The sequence below is a fragment of the Micromys minutus genome, assembly GCF_963924665.1.
Source record: "Micromys minutus genome assembly, chromosome: 32".
Lineage (NCBI taxonomy): Eukaryota > Metazoa > Chordata > Mammalia > Rodentia > Muridae > Micromys > Micromys minutus.
Window position 1 is genome coordinate 4,964,689 of NC_137967.1, and position 20,701 is coordinate 4,985,389.

The window sequence follows — 20,701 nt, forward strand, 5'->3', positions numbered from 1 at the left end:
AGCTCCTTTACCCAGTGAGCCATCTTGCTGGCCCAAATTTTGAAATGCACAAATGCATTATTGTGCATGTGTACACACGTGTGCATGTAGTAAAGGAGACATGCCACAGGTGTGGAGAACAGAGAGCAACTTTGTATCCCCTCTCTTTCCTCCCCTCCCTCCCTCCCTCCCTCCATCTTTGTGTGGGTTCCAGGATCATCAGGCTTGGGTAGCAGATGCTTTAACCTGCTGAGCCAACTCCATAGCCCTGGGAGAGATTCAAACACAGACGGATGTACAGGGACATTCATAGCAAGAGAGGCACTGGGGCTGGAGGGATGGCTCAGTGGTTAGAGCACTGGCTGCTCTTCCAGAGGTCCTGAGTTCAAATCCCAGCAACCACATGGTGGCTCACAACCATCTGTAATGGGATCTTTTCTGGTGTGTCTGAAGACAGTGACAGTTTTGAGATAAATAAATCTTAAAAAGAAAAAAGAAAGAGAGGTACTAAGGCGGAGGGCCTAAGCGTGGACCTGGGCTTCTCAAGGGAAAGTCTCATTGAAGTGTCTTACCTGTAACGTGCACAGCGTTCAGTGTGTTTTTGAAGAGAGACAATCTTTTCCCTCCTTTCTTTCTTTCTTTTTTTAAAATAAAAATCTCGTCTCTCTCTTCTTTTAAACATTTATTTATTTTATATGAGTACCCTGTAGTTATATGAGAACACAGTTGTTGTCTTCAGACACACCAGAAGAGGAATCAGATCCCATTCCAGATGTGGTCGCTGGGAATTGAACTCGGGACCTCTGGAAGAGCAGCGGGCGCTCTTAACCGCTGAGCCTCCTCTTTCTTAGTTAAGTGAAACCCGGAGTGTTTCCTGGAGGTCTCGGGTAGGATTGCAGCTGAGGAGGTAAAACTGGAGCCTGTGGGATTGCAAGAGGGAAGAAAGCCAGCTGCTCACTGTGGACAAAGGTTCTGGGCTGATTGGTAAGACTTTCGGGAAGTTTGGGGTTTCCATATCGGGAGAGAAAGGTCAGGTCTTGGTGGCGGCCTTTGAGCGGAGCGGATTGCTCCGTTAGTATTTCTGTTTGAAATCTCCCTCCACAGAAGGGTGTTGTCTCCACTATCAGACCCCACAGCAGATGCTGCTGACATCACTAGGGCTTGACTCTCAGCTGTCAGCAGACTTTAGATTCTGGTGTGTCAGGCTTCCCATGAACCCTTCCCTGCCAATCCTTCTTCCTTCCTTCCTCCTTTCTTTTTTCCTTCCTTCCTTCTTTCTCCCTTCTTTCCTTCTCCTTCCTTCCTTCTTTCCTTCCGTTGGCAGGGTCCTTTGCAGCCCACCCTGGCTTCAAACTATGTAGTTGAGAATGACCTTGGACTCCATGCCCTTCTGCAAGCGAGGCAAGTAGACTCAGTTCATTAAATAAACCAAAGCCCCAGGCCTTACAGGGTTTTCGTTGTTGCTGTTGACTTTTTAAAAAAATGACAGAAAGCACCTGACTCACACTCACTGTGTAGACCAGGCTGGTCCTGAGCTCACAGGGGTCCGCCTACTTCTGTGTCCCGCTGAAATCAAAGGTGTTAGCTGCCACGCCTGTCCTCTTTTAGTATTAGTTTCAGGATTTGCTTGTTTCTCCGTGCCTGTGAGTCCAACGCCCTCAGTTAGCTCCCCGGCAGCTGGAGTTGCAGAGGGCTGTGAGCGTCTGTGTGGGTGCTGGGAATCAAACTCAGGTCCTCTATAAGAGCAGCCGATGTTCTTTTTGTTGTCTGTTTTTTTTTCAAGACAGGGTTTCTCCATGTATCCCGGCTGTCCAGGAACTCGTTCATAGACACATCTACCCTACCCCTCTGCTACCACGGCTACCACCATTACACACTCGCACACATGCACACGCACGAAATGTAGACAGGAGGGAGAGGGAGGTCAAGGCAGGCAGGAGGGCTTGACTTCCTATTCTCTCTTAAAAAGGTTTCTTAGATTCATTTTATTCACACGTGGGTGCATACGTGCACCCCACATTCTTGCCCAGTGTTCAGGGAAATAAGAAATTGTCAGCTCCCCTAGAACTGGAGTTAAAGTCTGCAGTGAACCACCATGTGGGTGCCGGGAACCGAACCTCTCTGCAAGAGCAGTCAGTGCTCCTAACTGCCGGGCCGTCTCTTCAGCTCCACACTTTCCGTTTTCTTGCATGGGTTCCAGGCCTGCTCCACCATGCCTGGCTTGTCTGTCTGTCCAGCCTACTAATTGCTCTCTTGGCTGTTTATAGTCTCTGCTTGATGCCCCAGGCCGGCCTTGAACCCCTAACCTCCCCACCTCATCCTCACTGCTGGAATTACAGGCAAGTGTGCCACCCACTCCCTTCCTCCTGTCAGCCTACCCATCTGCCAGTGTCTGTCTCTCTGTGTGTCTGTGTCTCTTTCCTGGCAAGATCTTGGGGGTGGGCAGCAGGGTGGGAGACAGGGCATGAGACGAAGGCTGTAGTCACAGAGTGTGTAGGCAGGGTTGGAGCTGCCTCACTCAGGTGCTGGGCACACAGAAGAATCCAGAGCAGGCTTCCAGCTGAGAGTGGGCTGCAGCCGAGCCTTGTGTGTTAGGCAGCCATGCCATGACTGAGCCACACCCACAGCCCATAAACGCTGGGGTATCTTAAAGCCACATTCAGTGTCAGGCCTTGCCAGGGCCGTGAGTCTACTCCGAAAATGCTCCGAATGAGTAAACATAGAAGCGGCTTTGGGAGGCAGGCTGACTGCCGAATGACGATTGCCCCGGGAGGTTTCAAGAGAGGCTGGACAGAGGCCCAGGGGTGTGCTTAGGAGCTAGTGGGTGGAGTTGGATGCCCTCGGAGTTGCACAGTCCTAACTGTGTACCGACAGGATGTAAGAAAAGAACCAGAGGCCCTGAGCAGAGGATCCACCCGCTGCAGGCAAAGAGGGAAGCTGGCTTCTGTGAGGAACAGGGGCCCAGGTTGAGGTAAGAGGCGGAGGCCAAGACCTGGATTCCTAGGTTTGAGGGGCCAGCAATCCAGGGTCAGAGAGAAGAGGGTTGGGGCCTGGAGCCCCCAGGTCTGAGGGAGGAGCACTGTGACTTGGGGGTGAGAGAGGAGGCTGTGGTCTGAGGAAGGAAAGCAGGACCCTGACATCTGAGTCTGAGGGAGGAAGCCTGGGCCTAGATTTTTGGATCTGAGGGAGGATCTTGGAAGTGGACTCTTGGGTCTGAGGGAGGAGTTCTTGGAACTGGACTTCTGGGTTGGGTTTGAGGGCTCCTGGGGCTGAAATCTGAGCCCCTGGGAATGAGGGAGCAGGATAAGGCCTGGGAGCCTCAGGTCTGAGGGAGGAGAAAAGGAAATAACAAAAGTCTGAGACAAATTTTGGTCTGTCTAGTTCTGTAATTAATTAACTAAAGTGGATCCAATGAGAAGGTGAAAGTTCACACAGGAACACTCCTGGCGTCTTGGACTGGGTCTCCATCCCACCGGCCAGCACCCTGCTCTACCGCAAGTCCACGGGGACCTTGTGAAGACTCAACAAGGCGGCAGGATTCAGAGGAGTCACGTGTCCATTCCACTCCAGGTCACCCTGTCAGGATGGGGATGCCCCAGCCCTGGGTCCTCGGCCTCTTGTTGGTCCTCCTGCCTCAGACCTGGGGCGCAGGTAAGAGGCCACTGGGACCTACCTGGAGTGGGTCAGGAAGGGGGCAGGAAGAAGAGGCAATAAAAAGGCTTTTTCGTTATGTCCTGACCTTCCTGGACATCTCACTGTGGGGAACTTCTCTGAGCATTTGAGTCAAATACACTTGGCAATCTCAGGGTTGGCTGTGTGTCTGTCTTGCTTTCTCTCTGGGTGTCTGTCCCCTTCTCTCTGTAGGGTCACAGCCTTTCAGATGAGTCCAGTTTTCACTCTGCATCTTGGTGGGGGCGGGGTGCAGCGCACGACCCGCTGACTCTCCTCTTTCCTCTGCAGAGACCCGTCCCCCCCTGATGTATCATCTCACAGCTGTGTCAAACCCATCTACGGGGCTTCCCTCTTTCTGGGCCACGGGCTGGCTGGGTCCTCAGCAGTATCTGACCTACAACAGCCTTCGGCATGAGGCTGAGCCCTGCGGGGCCTGGATGTGGGAAAACCAGGTGTCTTGGTATTGGGAGAAGGAGACCACGGATCTGAAAAGCAAACAACAGCTCTTCTTGGAGGCCCTCAAGACCCTGGAGAAGCACATAAATGGTCAGAAGGGAGGGTGGGCTGCAGTAGTCTGGGCTTAAGGAAGAACTACTGGATCTAGAAAGGAGGCTGGAACCCTTGGTCTGAGAGGGAGGATAAGGTCTAGCAATGAGGGGGAAGGTTGGGGTCTGGATCTCAAGGTCTGAGGGAGGAGAAGAAAGGAAGGCTCGCCCTTGCTCCTGAGTCTGCTTGCCTGCGTGTTGGCATCTAGGGACCTTCACACTGCAGGGCCTGCTGGGCTGTGAACTGGCCCCTGATAACTCTTCATTGCCCACGGCTGTGTTTGCCCTCAATGGTGAGGAGTTCATGGAGTTCAACCCAAGGACCGGCAACTGGAGTGGGGAGTGGCCTGAGACAGATCTCGTTGGGAATCTGTGGATGAAGCAGCCTGAGGTAGCCAGGAAGGAGAGCGAGTTCCTGCTAACTTCCTGTCCCGAGCGGCTGATAGGCCACCTGGAGAGGGGCCGTCGGAACCTGGAATGGAAGGGTGAGCCTATCCCCTGTCCCTCCTCTAGATCTCCACAGCCATGCTCAAAGCCTTCCCAGCATCCTCCTCAGCAGCCCCCTCTCACACATCACAGTGGATCTTGTTTAAGGCGAGGTCTCACAGAGCCTGGGCTAACCATGAGCTCACAGTGTAGCCGAGGATGGCCTTGAATTCCTCATCCATCTGCCCCATTCCAAGGGCTGACTTGACAGAAGTGTGTCGCCACACCCAGCTAATTGTTTTTGTCTGTAGTAAGTATCGAAGGTTGGCTCTGAACTCAGATCTCTTGAGTGTGGGAACTAAAGAAGTGGGCTACCGTGCCCAGCTGCCTTTTCTCTTTTGTCCGTTCGTTGTTCTAGTTAAAGAGAGTCTCACAATGGAGACCATGTGACCTCGAACTTGTCATCCTCTTGGTCTCAGCCTCCCAAGTGCTAGGATTTTCCATGTCTTTTTCTTCTTGTTAACTTATAAGAGTTCTTTCTATATTGTAGACCCAAATCTTCATCAAATAAGCCTTTCACACACACTTCCTTGACTGTTTTTCTCTCATTCTTTTAAAGGCATCTTCAAATCTTGTTTGTTTTCTTTTAAAGATTTATTTCTCTTTGTATATTAAGTGTTCTGTTTGCATGTATGTCTGCATCCCTGAAGAGGGCATCAGATCCCATTACGGGTGCTTGTAAGATGCCATTTGATGGCTGGGACTTGAACTCAGGACCTCTGAAAGAGAGCAGCTGCTGCTCTTAATTGCTAAGCCCCCAGTCCTCTTTTGAGGGCTGTGCTTTTGTAGGTTTATCTTGCTTGGAGGTCATTCCCAACCCAGGATGACGTAGGTCTTTCTGTGTATCTGGAGTTTTGCTGCCTTATATCCTATGCACAGATTCTCTCGGTTTCCTCTCCAACAAGTCAGATGTGAGGAAGGCCAGTCACCTGTCCACTCAAGTTTCGTTCTGTCTGGATTTGAGTTGTGTGTGGGCTCATGTGTGTGGGGGGCCGAACACAGTCTCAGGTGTTGTATTTACGACACCTTGTTCCACAAAACAAATCTTGGGGCTGGACTCAGCTCAGTGGGTGAGAGCACACAGTGACCTTGCAAAAGATGTGAGTTCAGATCCCCGTTAGGCAGCTCCCAGACACCCCTAACTCCAGGGCCAGGGGATCTGAAGCCACCGCCAGCTTCCCTGGCCACCTATGTTCACATGCATGCCCATTACGTTTTATAAGTGTGCTTGTCTATCTGTGTGTGCACGTGAGTGTCAGAAGAGGGCATAACATCCCCTGGAGTTACAGGGAGTCATAGCACGCCCAACGTGGGTGCTGGGACTGGATTGGAGTCCTCTGGAATAGCAGCAAGCTGTATCCCTGAGCCACCTCTCACCCCGTTTGCTCTTTATCCTGCCCCTCTCATTTAATTGGCTCACTTGGGATTACGCTCAGACCCTTTCTCTTGCTAGGCAACAGCTCTGCCACTGAACAATCTTTCAGGTTAGTTTTTGGTTTTCGGAGACAGTTTCTCTGTGTTGGGATTCAATTTGTAGACCAGGCCGGCCTTGAACTCAAAGATTCATCCACCTCTGCCTCCCAGGCTCTGGGGACTAAAGGCGTGTGTCACCACCGCCTGGCCCCATGTTTTAGTTTTTAAAACATTCTTTTTTCCCCTTCTTTTTAAAAGATTTATTTATTTGTTTTAAGTAAGTACACCGTACACTGTCATTGTCTTCAGACACACTAGAAGAGGGCATCAGATCTCATTCCAGATGCTTGTGAGCCACCATGTGGTTGCTGGGATTTGAACTCAGGACCTCTGGAAGAGCAGCCAGTGCTCTAACCGCTGAGCCATCTCTCCAGCCCTTAAAACATTCTTAAAACTTGCATTTACTTACTTATCTGTGACTTAGTGTATGTGAGTGGTGTGTGTGTGTGGTGTACATGTGTGTGTGTGTATGTGTGTGTGTGTGTGTGTGTGTGTGGTGTGTGTGGTGTGTGTGTGTGGTGTACATGTGTGTGTGTTTGTGTGTGTGGTGTGTGCGTGTGCACCCATCCACATGCACAGAGGCCAGAGAAGTTGGCTCCTCCATCTTCCTTCCTCTTATTCCCTTGGCCCAGATCCTCTCGCTGGACTTGAAGCTTCATAGGCAGCCAGCCAGGCCCCTAATGGTCCTCTTTCCTCTGCCCCATACCTCTGGTGCCAGGGTTACGGTCACGAAGATATGCTTAAGTTTTTACACAAGTGCTAAGGATTTGAACTTGGGACCTCGTGCTTGTGCAGGAAACACTCTTCCCTGCCAAGCCATCTCCTCAGCTAGAGGAATTATGGCTGGGCAGTAGTCCATCTGCTGAGGGTGTTCACATTGTTTCTGTAGTTTGGCTGTTTTGATGGATGATACAGTGTGGAATAAGGGCCAGTGGTTCCCTGAAATCTTGATACCAACCTTTGGATAACTGTCCACAAATAAGACACTGGCTTAATTAAACAAAACATTTTTTTTTCTTTTATGTGTGCGTGCATGTGCGTGTATGTTTTACCTCCAGGCATGTCTGTGCACTGTGTGCGTGCAGTACTCACAGAGGCCAGAAGAGGGAATCCGATCCCCAGGAGCTGGAGTTACAAATGGTTAGGAGTTGCCTGTCACATGGGTGCTGGGAATTGAACCTGAGTCCTCTGGAAGAGTAGCCACTCAGTGCTAATTTTACCCGCGGAGTCATCTCTCCAGGTCTGAATTCATTTACTCAGGAAAACCATGGTGGCCCGTGTTGGGGTGCATGCCTTTAATCCTAGCACTGGGGAGCCCGGGACAGGGAGATCTCTGAAGCCAGCCAGGGCTGAGAGAAAAAGAAAGAGAAATACCATAGCAGCTGTACTTTCCACGGTCCTTCACAAGGGCTCCAGGTTCTACAGGTATTGACTACACCTGATACCTTCTGTCTATACGTGATTTTGTTTTTCATAATAGCCTTCTGTTATCAGGTGTAAGGCTATGTTACTGTTTCCTTCCTTCCATGCATACAAGGCAGGGGCTCTACCACTGAGCCACACCCCCAGTCCCTCATTGGGGGATTCTAGGCAGGGGCTCTACCACTGAGCCACGCCCCCAGTCCCTCATTGGGGGATTCTAGGCAGGGGCTCTACCACTGAGCCATGCCCCCAGCCCCTCACTGTGGGATTCTAGGCTTAAAATACCATTGACCCTTGTTTTACTTAAAAATATTTTTAAGGTTACATTGATTTGTTTATTTGTGTGTGTGAGTGTGTGTGAGTGTGTGTGTGTGTGTGTGCGACAGGTAGATAACTTAGTAAGTTGGATCTCTCCTTCTGCCATGTAGGTTCTGGGAAATGGAGCTCGGGTCACCAGGCTTGTCAGCAGGTGTCTACCCACTGAACCACACCACCAGCCCTCTTTTATTTTATTTTTAAAACCCTTTTCTAATTATATTTATTTTACTACTGATTTACATGGATGTGTGTGTACATACACCGTGCACGTGACCACAGATGCCAGAAGGTATCAGGTCGTCTGCAGCTGGAGTTGTGGGTGGTTGAGTGTCACCCAGGGCTGGGACTGGGACTTGAACTCAGTTCTGTAGAAAGCAGAGCATGCTCCAGCAGCTAAGCTGTCCCCCGGGCTCCTCGTTGGCCCTCTTTCTACTTGTTATTTTGAGATGGGATCTTGCTAAATTTCCCGGGTTAGCTTTCAACTCGCTCTATGGCTTAACTGGGGAGCCTGTAATCCCTCCGCCTTGGCCAGCCAGCTTAATGTTTCTGGGGCTAAGGTGCTTCCTTTTTTTTTCCTGTTAAGCAGAAGCCAAGGCTGGGCTGACTCTCAGAACCCTCAGGGGCAGATCTGGAAAACAGGAGAAGGTGGGGGGGTTGCGGGGGGGGGGAGGCTGGGGGGGGTTGTCCCTCAACGCTACCCACAGGAAGTCATCCTCACTGGAAAACAATAACAAGCAGAAGGCAGGACACAGAACTGCTGACTGAGGTCCGGTCCTCTCTGACTAGGAGCTGGTGCCTCAGGTCTTCTAGATGCCAGTGAGGCCCCTCTTTCGGGGAAGCTGCCTAGCTTCCTCTTCCTAAGAAACCGTCAGCTTATTTTCTGCTGAGGACCAGAGCAGAACCAAGATTGAGAGACCCACCCTGAACAGGGAAAACGCCTCTGCTGTGCACGGCCTTGCTGGGGTCTCAGAGCTTCATGGACTTCATTTTATTTAGAGGTTTATTGCTGTTGATTTGGGGGTCTTGTGTAGCCCAGGCTAGCCCCAAGCTTCCTATTTCACCAAAGGTAGCTTTGAACTCCTGATCCTCCGATCTCCCATCTAGCATCTAGCGTGCTGGGATTCTAGGTGTGTGCCCATGTGCACGGTCAGTGCTAGTGTGCTGGAAATCAAACCCAGGACTTCACGAAGGTCTGATAAGCAAACTGAGTCACATCCCCAGCCATACTGCATTTGTTTATTTGTGTCTTTCTTTCTGTTCCTGGTCTCACTATGTCACTGTGTAGCCTTGGGCTAGCCTGGAACTGCTCTGCAGACCAGGTTGGCCCGGTATCCACAGAGATCCACCTGCCTCTGCTCCCTGAATGCTGGGTTTCAAGATGTACCTCACACCCACAGTGTAAGTGTGTGTGTGTGTGTGTGTGTGTGTGTGACAGTGTCCAGCTCATTTGGAACTCATGATTTTCCTGCCTCAGCTCCTCAGGTGCTGGGATCACATGTATGGGCTTTCGCCGTCACACACAGCTAGGACAGTCATGTGTCTTTGCTCTGTATATACACTAATGTGTTCCCAGGGCCAGGAGCACGTCATGCACGAGAGAGATGTGCAGTAAGTCTCTGTTTGGAAGCAAGTAGATGGAGCTGAGGCTCGGTTGGTAAGCTGGCTTCTGTGGGCTCCATTCCTGGCACCACGTAAACCAGTTTGGCAGCGTGAACCTGTCATCTCTCAGCTCTTAGCAAGGGGAGGCAGGAAGATCAGGAATTCAAAGTCATCTGTATCCATATAACAGGTTCAAAGCTGGTCAGGGCTAACAGTGAAATTCTGTTGTCAAACAAAGGAGTAAATGTGCCTGAGGAGATCATGTTGAGCACAGTGTTTGCCGTTCAGAAGACTGACCCCTAGCACACTTGCAAAGGCTGGGTGTACTGCATGTCTGCAGCTGCAGGGGTGGGGCTGGCAGAGACGGACCACAGAGCCTCAGCAAACGCTAGTGTAGCTGAAAGGGAGTCGGGAATCAGCAAGAGACTCCACCTCAAAAAGTAAGTGGAGGGTGGGAGAGATGGCTCAGTGGTTAGGAGCACTTGCAGCTCTTGCAGAGGACCTGGTTTTGATTCCTAGCATCCGTATGGTGGCTTACCACCGTCTGTAACTCCATTCCAGGGGAATCTGATGGCCTCATCCGGCCTCCATGGGCACTGCATGCATGCGGTGCACAGACACACGGGCCAAAAGATCACCCAGACACACAGTGAAAAATAAAGGGGAAAAACTCGAAGAGCAAAAGAGGAAGGTGCCTGCCATTGACCCCTGGCTTTGACCCACACATACACCAAAATAAGGGGGTGTGGCTGTAGGGTCAGCAGGGTGGGGTGTCTGTCACTCTGGGATGCCCTCTGGGTCAGCACAGTGCTGATACAGGAAAGTGGAGTCTGTCCCTGGCAAGCTTCACACCAAGCCTTGGCAGGGCCGGTGTGGGTGGATGACGTCATAGCCTAGCCTAACTGCAGGCCCATCCCATCCCCTGTGTCCCCACAGAGCCGCCATCTATGCGCCTGAAGGCCCGTCCTGGCAACTCTGGCTCCTCCGTGCTCACCTGTGCCGCTTTCTCCTTCTACCCACCGGAGCTCAAGTTTCGATTCCTGCGCAATGGGCTAGCCTCGGGCTCCGGGAATTGCAGCATCGGACCCAACGGCGATGGTTCTTTCCACGCATGGTCGATGCTGGAGGTCACTCGTGGAGATGAACACCATTACCAGTGTCAAGTGGAGCATGGGGGGCTGGCACAGCCCCTCACTGTGGACCTAGGTGAGGCTGTCCCTCCAGCCTCAGTGTCTTCTTTGTTTCTACTCCTGGCTCCTGATCCTCCCTTAACCCTGTGGTCAGTCCCCTGTCCCCCCCAAGTCTGACCATGAGTCTTGCTGCTACTGCTTTTCATGGTGTTTGACCATTCGTTCACTTTTGCTCCTGACAGTTCTTGCCATGGCTTTGGTGAAGCACCAGCTTTGCCACTTGTCCTGTGACTGCTTCTCCTTCCTCAGCTGGGTTCTCACGGAACTCACCAGTGTCTCTCAGTGTAGCTCTCTTCCTCCTCCTCTTCCTCCTCCTCTTCTTCAGATTTACATCTACGTGTATGCACATATATATATTTAATTTCCCTACATTCTGTATGTTAAGGGGGGAGAGCAGAGGTGGGTCTGTGTTGTGGGATACTTATGGAGACAGAGGACAGTTTGTGGGTGTCTGCCTTGGGGGTCAAACTCAGGTCATCAGGCTTATGGTAAAGGCAAACGGAATCACTCACTGAGCCTTCTCGACAGTCTAGATTTATAGAGGCTCAGGTCTCCTGGCATGAGATATGAGTGCTGGGAACCAAACTCTCATCCTCCGGAAGAGCAGCAAGTGCTCTTAACAGCAGAGCTATCTCTCCAGCACAGTGGCTGGTTCTCTCTCTCTCTGTGTGTGTATGGTCTCTCTCTCTCTCTGTGTGTGTGTGTGTGTGTGTCTCTCTCTCTCTCTCTCTCTCTCTCTCTGTGTGTGTGTGTGTGTGTCTCTCTCTCTCTCTCTCTTTCTTTTTGAGACAGGGTTTCTCTGTATAGCTCCTGCTGTCCTGGAACTCACTACGGAGATGAGCCTGGATCGAGTGCCTCTGCCTCCCAAGTGCTGGGATTAAGAGGTGTGCCACCACCGTGTGGCTGGTTCTTACATTCAATGTGGAAACACACGAGGCCCAGGGCCTTTTCTCTGCATACAAACACCCTCAGATATATGCTTCTGGGGAGTCTCCGAGAGGAGTCACCGACTCCTTCCCTGTCTTCATGATCCTTTCTGGCTGCAGATTCATCAGCCAGATCTTCCGTGCCTGTGGTCGGAATCATTCTTGGTTTACTGCTGGTGGCAGTGGCCATTGCAGGAGGTGTGCTTCTGTGGAGCAGGCTGCGCAGTGGGCTGCCAGGTGTGTGCAGGACTGGGGAGGGGTGTGGTGGGAAGTAGAGACCTAGAGAGGAAGAGGGGAGGGAGAGAGAGAAACACAGGGAGAGGACAAAGATGGAGAGAGAGAGGCCCAGAGAGCAAGAGGGAGAGAGAAAGAAGAGATGGAGGCAGTCCCTGACCACCCTGGCGAAAAGAGATGGGAACATAATGTGACCCCCACAGGTGTGTTGGGTGGGTGAGACCTTAGACACTTATGCTGACCTCTGTTCCTCTCTTTTAGCCCCATGGCTTTCTCTCAGTGGTGATGACTCCGGCGACCTCTTGCCTGGTGGGAACTTGCCCCCGGAGGCTGAACCTCAAGGTGCAAATGCCTTTCCGGGCACTTCCTGAAGCCAACTCGGGCTCCATACAGACTGCGGCCTTTGGGGCTACGTGACCTCCTGAACTGTCTCTGAGCCTCCCAGGGGAGTCCTGGGCTGGATGTCCTCGTGGGTCCCTTCTTTTGTGGCCTGTTTCAGTTTTCCCTCTTAATGTACATGGCTATTTTCCATCTCCACATAAATTTGGGCCCAAATCTGTGTGTGTATGGTTCTTCACAAGTTTCGGGCAGCGGGAATAAATTGAACAGGTCTGGGAAAGATCATACAGACTCCTGATTGCTGCAATACAGCCTGGCCATTTTATAGACCGAGTTGTGTATTTTTAGTCATAAATCTCTCCAGCCTCCTCTTCCTTTTTTTTTTTTTTTTTAAAAGACAGGGTCTCTCTACGTAGTCCTGGCTGGTTACAAACTCATAGAAATCTGCCTGCTTCTGCCTCCCAGGTGTTGGTAGCATAAGCCACCAAACGCGATCTCCTCTTTTCTGAACCAGATCCTAGAAATGGAAAGAGTTTAAAAACAACAACAATAAAACAAAAAACACTTCCCTTAATCCTCTGGGCCAGAGATTCTAGAGGTGGTCGTGCAGCCGGCCCATAAGCCTGCTGGGAGTTGTAGTTCAACATCAGCCTTCCCGGCTGGAGCTCGGCCTTGTGGACGTGGCAAGGGGGTCCGGGCACTCCTCGCGCTCATTGGCTCCGCCCCTGAGGCTCTCCTGCGCAGTCATTGGTCACTGGGCGGTAGCCTCTGGAATGTCAGTAGCGGAGCTTAGCTGGAAACTGGCCAGGTTGGGCATCTTTGTGTGAAAGCAGAGCTGAGCGTGGGGAGCGATCCCGGGCCGGGTAACAGAGGTGTGGTGGGGTGAGGGTGAGGTGGGTGGAAGGGTACAGAGCTAGCTATGGAGGGGGCTTCAGGGTGAGGGTCGCGGTCCAGGCTGGGGGGGGGGCACAGGGAGGAACCTGCACGATGCTTTCGGCCACCACCATGCCCCAAACTTTGTGTGGGATGTGTGCCACGTCTCTAACTGAAATACTCCCTTTCCGCTCTGAGACTCGGATTCTGCTCCCAGAGGTGGATTTACCTTCCAATTCTCTATTCTTTTTGCCGACTTTTCTTGAGCCCAAAACTTTTTGCAGCCTGCGCTTATATCTGCCCTGCTCTTGGCAGCCTCCCCCACCCCTTTTAAAAGTTCTCCCACATTATCTCTGGTTCAGATTTGTCTTCCCAATCTTACCCCCGACCCCTGGTCCTCGCCTCCCTCCAGGAACCGATGATGTGGCGGTGGTCGCTTCTGTTGCTTCTCTTACTGCAGAGAAACTGGGCCCTGGGGAAGCCATCCCCTGATGCAGGACCTCATGGCCAGGGGAGGGTGCATCAGGGAACCCCCCTGAGCGAGGCCCCCCACGATGACGCCCACGGGAATTTCCAGTACGACCATGAGGCCTTCCTGGGACGAGACGTGGCCAAGGAATTTGACCAACTCAGCCCAGAGGAAAGCCAGGCCCGACTTGGGTAGGATTCGGGGAGCAGAGCAGAATGGGAGGTGGGGGGAAATGAGCTCACTGAAAGACTAGAGACAGGAAACGACAGAACTGTGATACCCACCTCCTGGGGAAAGGGAGAGTTAAGCCTGAGACTTTGGGGGACCAGTGTCACCAACACCTGGGTCCCTCTCTACTTCAGTCCACCGCATGCCTCTGTCTGGACATCCCTGTTCTCTCTTCTAAACCGGTCACCGACTTTATTAGTAGTGCTTTGAGATAGAATTTCACTTGTGGTACTAGCTGGTCTGGAATTCACCCTGTAGACCAGACTGGTTCAGAATTTAGAAGCGTCTGCCTCCTGTGCCGGGATTAAAGGCATGCATCTTTAATGTGGTGGCAATTTCTAATTTTAAACTAGGCAGATAGTAGCAGGGTGAAGCTGAAGAGGGAGGAGCTCAAAATTGATCTGCCCATCTAGGAAAGTGGGCAGCAGCGTCCAGCAGCCTCTCTGAGGGGCGTGGCTAGGGGCAAGGGGCGGAGTCAGGGTGGGCAAAGACCCACCCTAGGGTGGGTGAAACATGTCAATAGGGAAGCTCTTCCTGGTGCTGTACTGCCTCACAGTTTTAATCCCAGGACTTGGAAGGCAGAGGCAGGCAGATCTCTGTGAGTTCAGGACCAGTCTGGTCTACAGAGTGAATTTCAGGCTAACCAGGAATAAATATTGAGACTCCGTCTCTCAAACAGACAACCAACCAATAATCCGCTAAGTACTACCAAACCAAAAAAAAAAAAAAAAAAAAAAAAAAAAAAAAACCAGACAGCCAGACAGTTCCTCTCCTGGGTTCATTTGGAGTCCCACTCCAGTTTGCTTGCACATCTTGGGTGGCATTTTTCCCCCTTATTTATCTATCTTTATTTCTAAATAATTGATTTATTTTAAGTATATGGGTATTTTGCATGCATGCTCATGTGTGTCAACCACACGCTTGCCTGGTGCCTTGGATACGCTGGAACCGGAGTTACAGACAGTTGTGAGCTTCCATGTGGAACCTCCCTAAAGGAGCACCCAGCATCCTAACCACAGAGCCTCCTTATTTTTCTTTTAATTTTTTTCTTTTCTTTAAATTTTTTTTTTTTTTTTTTTTTTTTTTTTTTTTTTGAGTTTGTCTAAATAGTCCTTGCTGTCTTGGAGACTAGGTTGGCCTTGAACTCACAGAGATAGATCTGCCTGCCTCTATCTCCCGAGTGCTGGTATTAAAGGCCTGTACTCCATGCTCTGCTCTTTTTTAATTAAAAAAAAAAAAATTATTGGGTTGGAGAGATGGCAGCCAGGGCTCTTAACCTCTGGGCCATCACTTAAGTCCCCATTTTTGTCTTATGTAGGTGCAAAGGTGACTCTATACACCAGGGAGGAGCCTAGGTGGGCGTGGTCAGGACTGCGATTGCAGCGTCTCTTCTCTAGGGGCGGGGCCTCATCGGGCAGGACCAGAGACTGACCTTCATTCCCCTCGCAGGCGGATCGTAGACCGCATGGACCTTGCTGGGGACAGCGACGGCTGGGTGTCCTTAGCTGAGCTCCGCGCGTGGATCGCGCACACGCAGCAGCGGCACATCCGTGACTCGGTGAGCGCAGCCTGGCACACCTACGACACGGACCGCGACGGGCGCGTGGGTTGGGAGGAGTTACGCAATGCCACCTATGGCCATTATGAGCCCGGTATGCCCACCTCGCCTTTGCCCTCGATCTTACATTTCATACATACCTTACATACCTCCCCTCCATTTCAAATCTCATTTGCATTTCTGAAATCCAACCGTTGACTGGAGACTTCACATCCCCGGCAGGGACACTTAACGCTTAATTAAGCCTGTATAAGTACACTGTAGGTAGACACACCAGATCCTCATTCCAGATGATTGGGAGCCCCCATGTGGTTGCTGGGATTTGAACTCAGGACCTCTAGAGGAGCAGCCAGTGTTTTTAACCTCTGAGCCATCTCTCCAGCTCTACGTTTCTCTTTGAGATGCTATCCCTAATGAGAAACACCGACCAAAAGCTAGTTGGGGAGGGGAGGGTTTATTTAGCTTCTCCTTCCATGCCTGTGGCCCATCACTGAAGAATTTGTTATAGCGCTGGTGTTTGACCTGTGAGTCACGACCCCCTTGGGGTTCACATATCAGATACTCTGTGTATCCAATAGTTACTTAACGATTCACAACAGTAGCGAAATTACAGTTATGAAGTAGCAACTACATACTTTTATGGGGGCCACCAGAACAGGAGGGGGTAGCAGCATTAGGAAGGCTGACCACTGCTCTATAGCTTTGCCTGCAGCCCAGGAAGCTTTTTCTCAGTTGGGGTTCCCTCCTCTCAGATGACTCTGACGGGTGTCAAGTTGACATAAAATTTGCCAGCACACCTGGTTAGCAGTCTTCCCTCTTGTCTACAGTCTTTTCTCTACAGAGGCAGGAGGATAGCCCAGAGATCAAGGAAAGGCACAGCACAGGTGATTCTTTCCATGTTCCTGGGACCCTAGGAGACAGACGGCTACCGACCTCATTAGCCTCTCCCATCTCCATGTTGTGTTGATAGGGTTTCTGCCCCCAGTTTCTTCTGTGGAGTCCATGGTCTCCTCAGCTCCTCGATACTCCAACTTTGCTTACGCTGTTCCTCTTCCGGGGAAAGCACTTCCCTGCCCTCTGTCGTGGAGGCAGAGCCAATTGCTTATTGTATCAGGGAAGAACTTCAGGGCCAACCAGGCCAGTGTCCACTCAAAGCCCAAGTCGTTTTATATCCAGAAAAGAGGAGAAATGGAAAATGCAACGTCTAGCTTTGTGTGAGGATCAAACAGAGTATCGTAGGGATGGGACAGATAGGGGGCTGGGAGGTGGGAATGGTGCAGCTCCTCTTTAATCCCAGCACTGGGAGGGAGAGGCAGGCAGGTCTCCGAGAACTAACAGGCTACCCAGTGAGTTCCTAGGCAGGGGCTCTACCGCTGAGCCACGCCCCCAGCCCCTCATTGGGAGATTCTAGGCAGGGGCTCTACCACTGAACCACCCGGCCCCAGTCCCCGCACTGGAAGATTCTAGGCAGGGGGCTCACTGCCGGACTGATAGTCTTGCTTAGTTACCCAGGCTGACCTTGAACTTGCAATTCTCTTGCTAAAGTCTAAGTACCACGAATGACAGACAGACGGGCCCACATACCCATCATGTGACTGACACGTGACTTACACACTGTGGCAGGCCTTCCACTAGCTGGGTCCTTCTGTTTCCTGAGGCCCCAGGCCTCGCCTCTGTGCCCTCATGTCTCACCCACATCCGCCCTTCCCCAGGGGAGGAATTTCACGATGTGGAGGATGCCGAGACTTACAAGAAGATGCTGGCTCGGGATGAGCGGCGATTCCGGGTAGCCGACCAAGATGGAGACTCCATGGCTACTCGGGAAGAGCTGACAGCCTTTCTGCATCCTGAGGAGTTCCCTCACATGCGGGACATCGTGGTGGCGGTGAGTGACATTGCAGACAACATGCTTCCCAAACCTGTCCTGGCCTCCAGCATCCTTCACAAGGATTCCAGGCCACTGCCAGCGTAGATGTGGGATAGCATCTTTTCCCATGTCTACTCCCCACCCGGTGCCTGGCACCTCTCTGTCAGACCTTCCTGTGCTCCCGATAGGTGTCCGGTCCCTGGCCTGTCCCCAGACAACCATGTCCTGAGAAGAGCCTCAGGCGAGCGCCAGTTGTGGCCAGGAGAACGCAGTTTATTTGAAATGCACATAGAACGTTCTGTGATTTAATCAAATCTCAGATACCAGATGTGGAACGCACTTACTGGAAAGACGGTTGGGCGTACAGGTGCGGCGGAGGCCTTAAAGGAGATGCTGGAGCAGCAGGATCTGCAGGACCTGGAGTTGCACTGGGAACCGAACTCAGGGCCTCTGAGACAGCACGTGCTCGCCACCTCTGAGCCAGGGCTCCACACTTTGTTGATATTTGTTTCTGGGAACTGGATATTGATCAGGACTTGGCTGATTAGATTAGGCTGGCTGACCAGCTCTCCCTCCCAACCCCCCATCCTCCTCCCTGTCTCTGCCTCCCCAGTTCTTGGAGTATATAAGTGTGTGTCACCAGGCCATCTTCTGCAGGCTTTGAGTGACGCAATTCAGGTCTTCATGCGTGTGTGGTACCTACAGGGCTCTGGTATATTTGCTTTGTCTTTTAGGGTCCACTGCTAATCTTAAGTGACTATTGAGCTCTTGAACTTGAAGAAGTGGATTTTACCTGTCTGTCTGTCTGTCTGTCTATCTATCTATCTATCTATCTATCTATCTATCTATCTATCTATGTGGTTTTTGAGGCAGGGTTTCTCTGTGTAGCCCTGACTGTCCTGGAACCAGGCTGGTCTCGAACTCACAGAGATCCGCCTGCTTCTGTCTTTGCTGGTGTTGGAACTAAAGGCATGCGTCACCACTGCCCAGCCAGCAACCATTTATTAAATCAGGACAGGTAACATGATGAGTAGACATGTTGGCGTATGTGCCAAATAGTGGTCCATGTGACAGAGAGATGGCTTAATGGAAGAGCACTTGCTGTTCCGGCAGAAGCCTGGGGTTCTTTTCTCAGCCCCAGTTCTACAGGGTCTGGAAGCCTTACTGACCTTGGAGGGACTGCATGTGTGTGGTACATCCATATGCATAAAAATTAAAAAAAAAAAACCTTAAATATACATTATCCATGAGCTGGTCATGGTGGAGCACGCCTTTCATCCCAGAACTCCAAGGCCGAGGCAGGCAGGTCTCTGAGTTCAAGGCCAGCCTGGTCTATACAATGAGAGTGTAGCTCATAAAACCAAACCGACAAAGCTGGGCGGGGTTGGACATGGGGGGATCCTGGCTGCCTCCCGCTGTACATCACGGTCACATGCACAGCCCACACCTCTCCTCCCCGTGGACATTGCTCGATTGTAGGTGCACTGACCCTTCACCCCAATGCCTCTCCCCAGGAGACCCTGGAGGACCTTGACAAGAACAAAGATGGCTACGTGCAGGTGGAAGAATACATCGGTGAGCCAGGCCCGTTCCCTCCTGAGGCCTGTCATCTCCTGGCAAAAAGGGGAACAGCGGTTCTCATGCCTTCGAGCTGCATGAATCAAGCCCCCACTGTGTGCAAAACCTACTGCATGTTTAACCCAGGGAGCATTCATTGGGGACCTACTGCAGAAAGCACCATGGGGGGGGCGGGGGAGAGGGGGAGAGGGAGAGAGAGAGAGAGAGAGAGAGAGAGAGAGAGAGAGAAGGAGAGAAGGAGAGAAGGAGAGAGAGAGATCTTTTTGGGGACAGCCTGGGGCTCCACAATGGCCGTGGCTCAGGAGCTTTGTTGGTTGTACCAGGCTCAAGTATTTGAAGTGTTTTAGCCTGGACAGTCAGCCCTGTGCTAGGCTGTGGCTGTTTAACTCAGGGATGTGCTGATGAGGATAAAAATCTAGTTTTGCTGGCTTTTATAAAAATATATATATATATTTTTTTGGAGCTAGGTCTTCTGTAACTCAGGCTGGCCTTGAACTTACGATGAAGTGAGGAACACCTTCAATTCCTGATCCCCATTTCTCCACTTCCACAGAGCTGGGGTCCCAGGCACCACACCTCTATGCTCTGCTCACACAGTGCTGGGAAGACACCCAGCTTGGTGTTAAACAGGGACTCCACCAACCGGGCTGTCTTCAGTCCCAACTCGGGGACTTTTTTGAGTTTGAAAGGTTTATATATGAAATATTCTATTGGACAAATCTGCAGGGCAGACATTTTTGCCTAAACACCATGTGTTTAAAACATTTGTAAGAAATGGATGCTTTCTTTATCCCCCCCCCCCCCCCCGTTTTCTTTCTAAGTCTTTTAAAATAACATCTTTTATCCCCGAAACAATTTGACAGAAGGTGGAGGAAGGACGACCAAAGGGGTCTGGCCGCCTTGGTGAGGGTGTGAGGGCAGATGGGTTGGAGAGGAAGGAGTGGGAGGTGTGTGGGTACAGGGTAGGAGAAGAAGGTCTCCAGGCCTCTAGGGCTGCCCCAGACCGCATCTCTCCCCACCCCCACCCCCTCCAGCCGACTTGTACTCTGAGGAGCCTGGGGAGGAGGAACCTGCCTGGGTGCAGACAGAGAGGCAGCAGTTCCGGGACTTCCGGGATCTGAACAAGGATGGGCGGCTGGATGGCAGCGAGGTCGGCTACTGGGTGCTGCCCCCGTCCCAGGACCAGCCCCTGGTGGAGGCCAATCACCTGCTGCACGAGAGCGACACGGACAAGGTGAATCTGGGCCGCGGTCTGCACTCGGGAGGGTCCGGGGACAGGTTCAGAGAAATGAGCTCCGACCCTAGAGGAGAGCAGCAAGGCAGAGGAGGGCGTCCTAGGGACTTCCTGAGTGGGGACTGTCCCATGTGGGCCCTGCCACCAGCTGACCCCTTTGCCCACAGGATGGCCGGCTGAGCAAAGCTGAGATCCTGAGCAACTGGAACATGTTTGTGGGCAGCCAGGCTACCAACTACGGTGAGGATCTGACAAGGCACCATGATGAACTCTGATTCCCAGGTCTGCGCAGACCCCATGACCACATGGGGGCAACTGAGGGGCCACTGCAGCCAGCCCCTCCCTCGAGGACACAGACTCAGCTCTGGTGTTCCTGGATCTTGGGTCCTCAGTCACCTTCTCTCCCTGAGACCCCCGTCACCAACCCTGGGCCCCCCAACCTGACCAGAACACTCAGGCACTCAAAGATAAATGACACCCACTGAAACCATTCCCCCAGCACAGACCTGGGGGCCACACCCTTGACTGAACCCCAACCTGAACTTCAAAAGCACCAGCTAACCTGTCCTGCCTAGGAGCAATAAAAGCTGTTGTTGGGGGTCCCCTGCTGTGCGTCCCTCTGTGGGTGGGGTGGAGGAGCATTCTGGGAACTCTTCCTGATGGCAATAAGGTGTAGGCCAGTGGTTCTCAACCTGTGGGTCCCGACCCCTT

The 20,701-nt window shown here is 51.9% G+C and overlaps 2 protein-coding genes across 4 annotated transcripts; both read left to right on the forward strand.

Moving 5' to 3' along the window:
- The first annotated feature begins 2,810 nt into the window (after window positions 1–2,810).
- FCGRT (Fc gamma receptor and transporter) lies at window positions 2,811–12,429 on the forward strand. Of its 2 annotated transcripts, none has more exons than XM_080909214.1 (7): window positions 2,811–2,950; window positions 3,361–3,630; window positions 3,940–4,197; window positions 4,406–4,681; window positions 10,431–10,700; window positions 11,731–11,847; window positions 12,106–12,428. In XM_080909214.1, the coding sequence occupies exons 2-7, from the start codon at window positions 3,564–3,566 to the stop codon at window positions 12,213–12,215; spliced, it is 1,098 nt and encodes a 365-aa protein (XP_080765340.1). In that variant the 5' UTR covers window positions 2,811–2,950; window positions 3,361–3,563; the 3' UTR covers window positions 12,216–12,428. The 2 variants fall into 2 exon arrangements, with proteins under 2 accessions (XP_080765340.1, XP_080765341.1); XM_080909215.1 differs by having other exon boundaries at window positions 2,815–2,950; window positions 3,550–3,630; window positions 12,106–12,429.
- Window positions 12,430–12,980: 551 nt separating this feature from the next.
- RCN3 (reticulocalbin 3) lies at window positions 12,981–20,555 on the forward strand. 2 transcript variants are annotated; one of them, XM_080909216.1, is made up of 7 exons: window positions 12,981–13,055; window positions 13,469–13,716; window positions 15,203–15,405; window positions 17,024–17,196; window positions 18,693–18,753; window positions 19,791–19,990; window positions 20,158–20,555. In XM_080909216.1, the coding sequence occupies exons 2-7, from the start codon at window positions 13,475–13,477 to the stop codon at window positions 20,263–20,265; spliced, it is 987 nt and encodes a 328-aa protein (XP_080765342.1). In that variant the 5' UTR covers window positions 12,981–13,055; window positions 13,469–13,474; the 3' UTR covers window positions 20,266–20,555. The 2 variants fall into 2 exon arrangements, with proteins under 2 accessions (XP_080765342.1, XP_080765343.1); XM_080909217.1 differs by having other exon boundaries at window positions 12,998–13,046.
- Window positions 20,556–20,701: the final 146 nt, after the last annotated feature.

Bases quoted from the DNA above. Each gene is read 5' to 3' on its own strand.
- FCGRT (XM_080909214.1), top strand. From the start codon at position 3,564: ATGGGGATGCCCCAGCCCTGGGTCCTCGGCCTCTTGTTGGTCCTCCTG. The intron at 4,198-4,405 runs GTCAGAAGGGAG...GTTGGCATCTAG, and splicing joins CCTGGAGAAGCACATAAATG to GGACCTTCACACTGCAGGGC. The intron at 11,848-12,105 runs GTGTGTGCAGGA...CCTCTCTTTTAG, and splicing joins GCTGCGCAGTGGGCTGCCAG to CCCCATGGCTTTCTCTCAGT.
- RCN3 (XM_080909216.1), top strand. From the start codon at position 13,475: ATGATGTGGCGGTGGTCGCTTCTGTTGCTTCTCTTACTGCAGAGAAAC. The intron at 15,406-17,023 runs GTATGCCCACCT...GCCCTTCCCCAG, and splicing joins CTATGGCCATTATGAGCCCG to GGGAGGAATTTCACGATGTG. The intron at 18,754-19,790 runs GTGAGCCAGGCC...CACCCCCTCCAG, and splicing joins GCAGGTGGAAGAATACATCG to CCGACTTGTACTCTGAGGAG.